This window comes from Carassius auratus, chromosome 3 (assembly GCF_003368295.1).
Source record: "Carassius auratus strain Wakin chromosome 3, ASM336829v1, whole genome shotgun sequence".
In the NCBI taxonomy this organism is placed as follows: Eukaryota; Metazoa; Chordata; class Actinopteri; order Cypriniformes; family Cyprinidae; genus Carassius; species Carassius auratus.
The window spans coordinates 21,994,605-22,004,932 of NC_039245.1; the positions used below are offsets into that span (position 1 = coordinate 21,994,605).

The 10,328-nt window shown below is 34.5% G+C and overlaps 1 protein-coding gene across 2 annotated transcripts; it reads left to right on the top strand.

The window, feature by feature from the left end:
- Positions 1-2,009: 2,009 nt before the first annotated feature.
- Positions 2,010-10,262, top strand: ccp110 (centriolar coiled-coil protein 110). 2 transcript variants are annotated; one of them, XM_026214513.1, is made up of 14 exons: positions 2,010-2,506; positions 2,651-2,832; positions 3,670-3,798; positions 4,105-4,387; positions 4,499-5,074; positions 5,966-6,087; positions 6,306-6,474; positions 7,253-7,356; positions 7,466-7,582; positions 7,666-7,767; positions 7,854-7,970; positions 8,176-8,249; positions 8,926-8,988; positions 9,122-10,262. In XM_026214513.1, exons 1-14 carry the CDS (start codon positions 2,452-2,454, stop codon positions 9,225-9,227), a joined length of 2,199 nt encoding a protein of 732 aa, XP_026070298.1. In that variant the 5' UTR covers positions 2,010-2,451; the 3' UTR covers positions 9,228-10,262. The 2 variants fall into 2 exon arrangements, with proteins under 2 accessions (XP_026070298.1, XP_026070287.1); XM_026214502.1 differs by having other exon boundaries at positions 4,105-5,074.
- Positions 10,263-10,328: the final 66 nt, after the last annotated feature.

Consider the following 10,328-nt stretch of genomic DNA (forward strand, 5'->3'; position numbering starts at 1 on the left):
CAATAACAGCTATTAAACAATCAGTCAATCACACCATACTTCAAAAACAATCCACTTCTCTTTACAAATCACAAACCAAACCGTGTCACTTTATGTGAATACAGCTAACTTACACAGAACACAACAGAGACTGTCATTGATCCCCAAAGACAAATTCAGATGCCAAACACCGCAAATGTGGTCAAATGCTTTGCAATCATTATGAATATAGAGCAGATACACAACTGTAACCCAATTATTTCTCAAAAAATAAATTATGGACCCCCAAATGATTCTTGAAATGCAGATCTTACAGTTGGCTCACAGTCTACAAGTGAAACTTTAATGCAAACTTTCACACAGTGTACAGGTTAAAGTAAACCACAGCAACCCAATGAATTGCATGATCAGATTTATGGGTCTTTCGGTGATATTTCATGACTTTATTCAGTAACTAGTGCTCAAGGCCAAATACACGGAGCAACAGCGCCATCTACTGCTCTGACGGAGCACTGCTGCAGCAGTCTGAAGGGTGAAGTACACCACCACCACACAGGGTGGAGTTACCAACGTGATATTATAGCTTACAATTCAAACTCACTGCTGCTAGACAACAAACGAGACTTTAAAGCAAACTTAGGTAACGTTATAATGCCGTTATACAATCATTTAAGATCTACTAACAGTGAGCTTGCCTTCAAGTGAGGTAGAATTTAAAACTTTATATATTTGAAACTGTGTCAGCCTGTTCACTATTATTTAAAAGTGTCAGATAATCACACGGAATAACAAAATAGGTTATGTCAGTTTAATCGCTAATCACTCACTGTTTCTGTCTTCCTGAGGTAAGTTGCGTTACTTCTGCAAACTCGCCCAGGCGGCGGCTGTCCAAGTCCACCGCTAAAGTCCTTCAAATACAAACGGTCGACTTCTAATGCGCGTGGAAATCGACGACTCGGAGGGTTTCTGAAAGAAGCGCGTCCAGTTACAGTTCACTGTCTGTCTGTAAGTTCATCGAGAGTGAAGTTAATCGGCATCTCCACACGATCCTCCACGGCACGGACTGACCACCAGTTAGTTTGAGGTTTGAGCAGGGACTGGAGTCTGGCGCGCAGCGGAAAACCCCGCCCACAGCAACCGAGGCGCGTGAGTCACTACGATACTGGAAAACACATCACTTACCATATTATTAGATTTTTTTTTTTAATCGTGTGGTTTTCCCCCCTTGGTTCTTCGTATATTGTTTATATGATGTATTTTATTGTTTATGTAATCTGTATACACAAACATACATGAAAGAAAATTAAGATTAGAAAGGTTAAAAAATAAAAATTATATATATTATACTTGCACACCTACCTAAAAACATATTTGATTTAACAAAAAAGGTAAATATTATATGTATGTATTATATGTATATTTTTTAAATACAAATTCTCTCTCTCTCTCTCTCTCTCTCTCTCTCTCTCTCTCTCTCTCTATATATATATATATATATACACACACACACATAAAATATTTGATTGAACAAGAAATATATATATATATATATATATATATATATATATATACACTTATTAATTAAAATTATTAAAAAATATTGAATTGTTTTATGAATATAAATACACATACATGTATATACATACATACATGGAAAAATAGTTTAATTAAAATAATAATATTTAATTTAAAATGTAATTTTAATTATAAAAATACAGACATATATGAAAAAAATTATATGTAGGAACAGCTCTACTGATCTGTTATGAAGAATTGTTTGTTTATTTATTTATTTAAGAATTGCCTTTTCTGTCAGTTTTTAGATTTTACTACAGTGAAATTGTTAATTGTGAATATTGCACCCTTTCTTATTTAGCCTTTTAAAAGTTACATATTTATAAATAGTTATATTAGCGAGTAATGAGTAATACAACAGGAAAAAGCATGTAAAAAAGTATTATATTTAATATTAAAAAAGTTAAATTGAGTAGCCTACAACGAACGTCTTGTTGTTGTTGTTGTTTCTTAAAACTGTATTTAATCATTCATTCCTTTAGTCATTATGTATGTAGCTTATTCTAATTCTATCATTTAACTAAAAACATTGTATCCATATTAGCGGAAGCATCTCGTGAATTTATAGGCCTGCTACAGTAAAAATAATGTGAGAATGAATCTGTACCTAAATGTATCCGGTGTGAAGGAATCTTCCGGTGGCTTCACGTCCGTCCAAATGAACGGAGAGAATGACGGCGAGTGAACGGGGCGGTGCTGATGATGCTGATGAAGACCGTGCAGGACAGAACAGAGCCACCGTGTAGTCTTCTGCGTCATCTGGATACACACTAATCTAGTTTCCTAGCTTTGTTATCATTCTCTTTCTGTACGTCCAATGAACATCAGCACAGCGACATCTTACAGAGTCACAGTCGCATCTGTGGTAGACGGAAGATTTTCTGTTGGTGCACTCTTATGTCATTTCTCTTATTTACTCAAACAGAAGCTCTGGCCTGCGTTGCGATAAAAGGTAGGCTGAGTGCTGAGATTTTAACATATGTGCACGGTTATCTAAAAATGCATTTTTACTGATAAAAGTGCAGAGGAATGCAGAGCTGTTAATTATCTACAGCTTACTTGCTTCTATACATAACACTTGCATTTCAATATTCAGGCTACTCCAGCTGTGTAGAGCGCTGTGGAGAAATCATGGACAGCTACGAGGATTTCTGCGCGCGCATTCTGTGTGAGCTGCTGGCGGAAATGATGCGAGAGAAGAGCTGCAGTACCGCACCTGCTCGAGGGGTGGCGCACTCGCTCGTCTGCTTTCATGGCAGGCCGCTTTTGTCTCCAGTTGTGAGTACAACACATGATAAATGATATTTTACAAGAGAACGAGAGAGTCAGACATGCTGTAGACTCTCAGAAAAAGGTCCCAATATGTACACTTTATGTCCTAATATGTACTTTTTGAATTGCAAATATGTACCATTTAGGAGGAATAATGTACAAAGATGTACCTTTGTACCTTTTTTCTGAGAGTGTAGTTTGATTAATTATGTCTCATGAAGTTTAATGTTACAATGCACAGTGCACAATTAATTTCCGGTAACACTTTAGAAAAAGGTTTCATTAGTTAATGTATTAATGAACACGAACAAACAATGAACAATACATTTATTAATGTATTTATTCATCTTTGTTAATGCTAGTTAATTAAAATACAGTTATTCATTGATAGTTAATGCTTATACACAGTGCATTAACTAATGTTAACAAGCACTTTTGATTTGAATAATGCTTTAGTAAATGTTGAAATTAACATGAATCAAGATTAATAAATGCTGTAGAAGAATTGATCTTGCTTAGATCATGTCAGCTAAAGTAGTTAACTAACATTATCTAATAGAACCTTATTATAAAGTGCTACCAAATTTTCTTTGTAATAATAAACTTTAAAACTCAAAAGAAAGTCTAAGCAAAAAAAAAAAAAATATATATATATATATATACATATATATATATATATATATATATATATATATATATATATATATATATATATATATATATATAGTAATGAAACACTATTAATAATAATAATATTTAAGTTTGAGTAGCACCTTCAAGATAATTGTCTCTTATTTTCAATTGTCTAGGATTATTAATATTATCTGCATTGTGTTTTTCCAGCTAAGTGAGAAACAAAGAAGGGAGATGGCTGAATACAGGAAAAGAGCTTCACAAATGGATGCAGAGAGGCAGATTCATCACAACAAAAACCTCCTCAGTCAGATTCAGACCATTCTTTGGACCGATAAGGTAAGAAATTTAGTATTTCCTCAATTATAGGCACTTTTATGTCCTATATGGACTTACTTATTTTTATTAAAACAAATATATTTACATTTATTTTCAAGTCTTTGGAACTTTGACCCCTTGATAATACATATTTGTAATCATTTTATGATTTAAAAAAAAGTCCAGATATTAAACATACCATTCTATAACATAGCATTGTAATATATTAGGTGAATATAACAGATTAGGTGAGAATATATGTACATCTTTTAAAAAAACATATTTGTTGCGTATTTACTGTCATATCTTTTTGCACTTATGTAATAGCCTCCAAAAATATTGGACATGCCGAAGTTTTCAGAGCAGTGCCTGACTCCATCTCCAAAAACAGACTCCAGGAATGGTTTTACAGCAGTAGATAATGCAAATCTTACACCTACTGGGGCCACAGAGCCGTACATCTTCTCTAGTCAGCAACCAGTGACCCCTTCAGCTGTTCAGAGAGAGAAATCTGCAGAAGAAAAACAAATGCAAGAGCAATCTGAAGCAGAGGGAGTTTGTCTGCAGAACCTGCTGAAGAAATCACGTGAATTCATCAAAAAAGAGCAAGGTAAACAGGGGTCAAAGGTCAACAAAACGGTTGATCCACGCCCGTCGGATGAAGAACACAGCTGTTCTTTGGATGTGACTGCATCTGGTTTACCCTTTTATATTTCCTCAGCAAACCAAACCTCTCCCAGTAACCTGACAGGCCCAGAACCTGCTCTAAATGCCAGACCCCACCGCGGACGTCCTCGTCCCATTTCTGCTGGCAGTGTCTTCTTTTCTTTCCCTGAAAACCCCAATCAACTGAAAATTACAGCACATGCAAGGCCACAGGAAGGAAAGACAATCGCGACGCAGGAAAGCAAGCTACTCGGAGTGGAAAATGTGAGTATGGGTCGATATGATGATCACCCCGGGTTGAACGAGACCGTGGGACGATTAGAAACATCTCCAGTGGGTCCTGAACTCACAAGCCCTCCGTTTCGAAGGAGATGCCACACACTGGATAGCCATCTGTCCTCAAACCATCAGAGGCCCGTCATAGACCGGAGCCAGGAGAGAATGCCTCGGTTTATGGCCGGGGTCACTGCGAGAACGCCCACTCGACTGTCTCCTCCTTCACCCATGAACAAGACTTTCACACGGGACAGTCCCACAGCAGCATTCATGGGGTCCGGAACCACCCCAGACTCTCCTTTTGAGACCCAAAGAAACAGTGTTATTAGCACAGCACTGAAAGAGTGGAGAACATGTAAGAACAGAGCAAATGAAATAAAGATTCGAAAAAATAAAGATTCTAATTAGAAGCCAAATGAGTTTCTGTCCAATGACATGAACACTCTTAAAATAACTTTTCATTCAAGATCTTTAGGAAATAGTCATGATCATAATGCCAAGAACCCTGAAATATGATGTTCCTCTTGCAAAGGACCGTTTTCTTAAAATATTTTTTTTAGAAACTTAAATAATTGCCATTTATGGGGTCATTCTGTAGTGAAAACAAATGATGAAAATATTAATATGAATATTTCCATATACACTACCATTTAAAAGTCTGGTGTTGATTTTTAAATAATATTTTACATATTTTTGAAAGAAGTCTCTTATGCTCACCAAGACTTTTGATGCATTTATTTAAAAACATTAATGTTGCGAAATATTATAACTATTTAAAATAACATTTTTCTAATTGAATGTATTTTAAAATGTTTTTTTTATCCTATGATATAAAGCATAATTATTACAGTCTTCAGTGTCCCATGATTCTGATGCTGATTTGCTGCTCAAGAAACATTTCTTATTATCAGTGTTGAAAACATACATTTTGAAAGGTTTTAATAAATTGAAAGTTCAAACGAACATCATTTATTTGAATACATTTGATTCATTTCATGTCTCCTTTCTGAAGTATTAATTAATATCTTTCAAAAATTATCAAAAATTATGTTTTTGCAGAGTGCTTCTATAATAATAATGATAAAAATAGCCTTAAAAAGACACTTTCCCCTGTTTTCCCTTATCTAAAGAACTGACCCTTGGACCCTTGAAGGAAGAACCATAGAGAACCCCATTTGGCTACAAGATCAGATTTCCAGCATTCTTTGATAAAGTATCCTCTCAATTGTGTATGTCTTTCCTTAAGATGAGATGCAATGGCAAGTCCACACTCTAGAAGAGATTCAGAGGTCTCTGGAGGATGATTATGATTTCCGGATGTCGTGTATGATGGCAGAGCAAGAGAGAGAGCAACTGCACCTCAGTCAGGTCAGCACTGGATCTGTTCCTAACCTTTGTGAACTTCAACTGCCACGTTTCCATTCACACTCACATCTGCTATGCATCAACTGGAATAAAACACACACAAATACTGGGTGTGAAATATGAATACATTTCTCTTGGATGAAAGTTTGACTTGGGTTTGGGTTTTGATATGCATCATTATGTTTATTGTATATTCTGACATTAGTTTGCTCTTCATTCAGGAGTCGGAGGAGTGGGTCAGGAGACTGAGGGGTCAGGGTGGTCTGAGTCCTGTCGCGGGCGAGGACGGGTGTGAATTCAGGGTAACTGGTGAACGTTACACTATACTGAGCCCCATGTGCCCTTTAAGCCCAGGAGACAGATCACCAAGACACCCCGTGCCAACCACTGGTATTATTTCAGCCCATGATTAATCTCTTAAATTTGCTACCACTATGTTTAAATGGACATTTAGTTGATTTATGGATGTAAATACGTTAAATATGTTGGTACAGTATATATAAAAAATATGCTTTTAAGGAATAGTTCAGCCAAAAAGGAAGATTCTGTCATCATTTACTCACATTTGGTGTTGTTACAGTGTTGTTACTGTTAACTAAATTGTTTATTTGGATTACATAATATATATATATATATATATATATATATATATATATATATATATATATATATATATATAAAAGATAAAAAACAATAAAGTTAAATAAAATAAAGAAAAAATCTTATTTGTAACAAAGCTGAAATAAAATAAGGGTTTAAATATGCACATAAATTAAAAACAAATGTAAAAATGTAAGTTTAAATTCTAAAATGACTATTTAATGAAATAATAATGAATTAAAGCTATTTCGAAATCTATATAAAAAACATAAAAAAGACAAAGGGACATAATAAGCTTACAATACAAAAATAATTCAAAATATGAATAAATACCATAATCCATACCATAAATCATGCTAAAATGACAATGATTCAACAAACAAAAATGCCGTCACGTGGAGTGTATTTAAGATGCTTTAAGTTCTTTTGGAACTTTTTTGGTGTTTAGATTCTAAACTTCAAAGCAACATGGATTAATGATGACGTAATTGTGATTTTGGGGTAAACTCTTACTATGGTTCATGTACTATTGTATATATGCATATCTGTCTGTATTTCTACGTTTCAGGTTTCCCTTCAACCAGTTTAGATGTGGAATCACCACCAACACAGACTCCCATTTACATGAGAGGCCTGAATCACAGCACAGCAAACAGAAACAGGCCGAGTCAGGTTGATTTTTAATCTGCTTTTACAACTGCAAATGAGTCCCTTTAGAGTGCAGTAAGCTTCGATAAAGAGTATGAGAAAGGTGTATTGAACTCTCCCGGTTTGTGAACAGGTTGTGACAGTGGAGCAGCAGAGGGCACTGTGTCACCTCACTGCTCTTGTGAAGGGCTTCCTCATCAGACGACTGCTGAAAACTGAGAAAGTCAAACACCTGCGGCAAACCATTCAAGTGAGAACACAATATAGTGTTCACATGCATGCTCATTAAAGTCTCACAGGTTCTATCGTCCTTATACGTGTGTATTTCGTCAGGACACGCAAGAGTTTATTCGTTCATTCATCACTGAAGCTCCTCAGAGGAACGACTCTCTGTCAGAGCAGGATCTGTCTCTGCAAGAGCGCGTCAGAGCTCAGGTGCCACGCTTGTAATGCTTTGATACTTAAAGAACAGTGTGTACAGCATCAGAACTGCTTCAGTTTTGTGTCCGTTCCTCTTGCAGTTACGTGCGGCCTTGTTTGACATCCATGACATCTTCTTCACATGGTCTCCAGAGGAGCGTCTGTCTCTACTGCAGCAAGACCGAGAGCTGCGCACCGAGAGAAAGCTCCGAGAGATGGTAGCTATCAGGACACATCTGTCATTAGGTTTCATGGTTATTGGCTGACTTTCTTTCATTTCGGTCCGTTTTGATCCTCGGCCATTGCTGAAGTGTTTGTTTCCTCCCTGTTTTTGGAAAAGCACAAAGTCATTTCCATATGAATGTGCAGCTGTGCAGGTCCGTGTTTCTTGCCAACACACGTACAATTTTATTTGGCATGCAGGAAAAAGCAAAGAGCCCCAAGGACAAGATGATTTTATCTGCTGCTACTCAGAAATCTCTTGATAGAAAGAAAAGGTGGGTGAGCATGATTAAAAATACTGGAATTTGATTTTTTTTAGCAAAATACTGTCATGTTTTATGCATTTTTTTTGTTGGTATTTTAGACTAAATCAGCTGGCACCAAATAATCAAAGCATTTGACATTTGGATGTTATTTATTTCTTTAGAAAATGCTATATATATATGTGTATATATATATACATATATACACACACATATATATATATATATATATATATATATATATACATATACACACAAACTTTAATATTATTAGATATATTTTAAAAAATAATATATTTTTTAAAGTATCATTTCACACACATACACACACACTCACACTATATATATATATATATATATATATATATATATATATATATATATATATATATATATATACACACACACACACACACGCACTTTAATATTATATATATATATATATATATTTTAAATAATATTTTTTAAAGTATCATTTCACACACATACACACACACACTATATATATATATATATATATTATACAGTATATTATAAAAATATATTAAATATTTTTTTAAAAGAACTACTGCTATTATAATATTATTTTATTTACTGTTTATTAATACAATGCTAAAATGCTTTTTATTTATAAGCTTCAGTGCTTGCTTACTAAATGCTTACTAAAAATGTTCTTGAATGTCATCAGAGTTGGTGAATCTCCAGGTCAGACCAGAAGAGCTCAGAAAACCAAGAGTCCTCCTACAAAAAGGTGAACACAAAAACTAGCAAGAAATCACTTCACAGAAGCAAAAACAGCCACTTCAGACATTTAGTACTCACTCTGCACCGTGCAGTTGATGGTTACATACAGTTTTCCGTCAGTATTCCCGTGTCTGTTTCAGGCCAGCAGCTCCTGCGCCGCGGGTCAGTTCTTCACATTCTGCAGCCTTTGAGCATGTGATCTCCTGCCATTTCTTTTTCTTTTATGCTGTTGTTGATGGAATTTGAAATTCAATTCAGTCTGTGTTGGACGCTTGCAATGCTGAAAATGCCACAAAGCCTGCCTGAAGAGTCACCTGACATTTAAAATTGGCTGCTTTTATTTGTAAATGCATTTGGCAGTAAACCATGTTGGTATTTAGTCAAGTGAAGTCTGACTAAAATATCAATCCCTGTATTATATTGCAGAGAATCACTGTGTGGAAATGAAAGCTTGTATGTTCTGTGAAACGCATTCAACATTTGCAAAACCTTAAAACTAATACACAGCATTGCATTTACATTGAATAATTTAATTTTAACATATAATAAACAAACTTTAAATGCAATATTGTATTAGAAAACATTCAAGTAAAAATGTTTTGTGTGTTTCCGGAGTTACAAGAAGACTCCAGAGGAAAGAGTTCAGCATTCTGAGAGGCTGAAGAAACAGCATTCACTGGGATGACCTCATAAACAGTTATGAATGGAATATGAAAAATAATATTGTGCTAATTATCCCTGCTAGCCTGCCATCTCATTGAATTATGACTATTAAATATCATTGGTATCTAGTTCCTCCCATTCTATTCTACTACATACCACATATGAATATAGAATTAGATATTATTTTGTTTCTTCTAGGTTACAAAACAAATTATAATCCACAGTTATACTAAATTACCCTTGTAGAAATTATTACAAATTCTGTAAATGTGGGTCTACCTGTTTTCCAAATAATAGAAGTTTGCACTGATAAAGAGAAAAGTTAATGCTGTTTTAATACTATAAATTAATATGAAAATGTCAGTAATGTTGACAAAATGTGAAATAATAGAATAATACATGTTTGTGAAGGGTACAGGCATTTCTCCAGAAGTTAATAGATTGTATTTGATCAACTAACACTTGAATGTGTATGTATGTGTGTGTTTTTCAGAATACTTTATTATTTATAACTACAATCATATCAGTTGTCTATGAATCTATTTGCTCTTGCCTTGTATACTTAAGAAGCACTTTATGCATTTGTGGTAAGAAATGTTTAAATGAAACAATTAAATGTGTAATAAACAAGTTTATTTAAATAAAAAATGTGAATTCAGTGTATAAAGATACCAGTTTCAAATA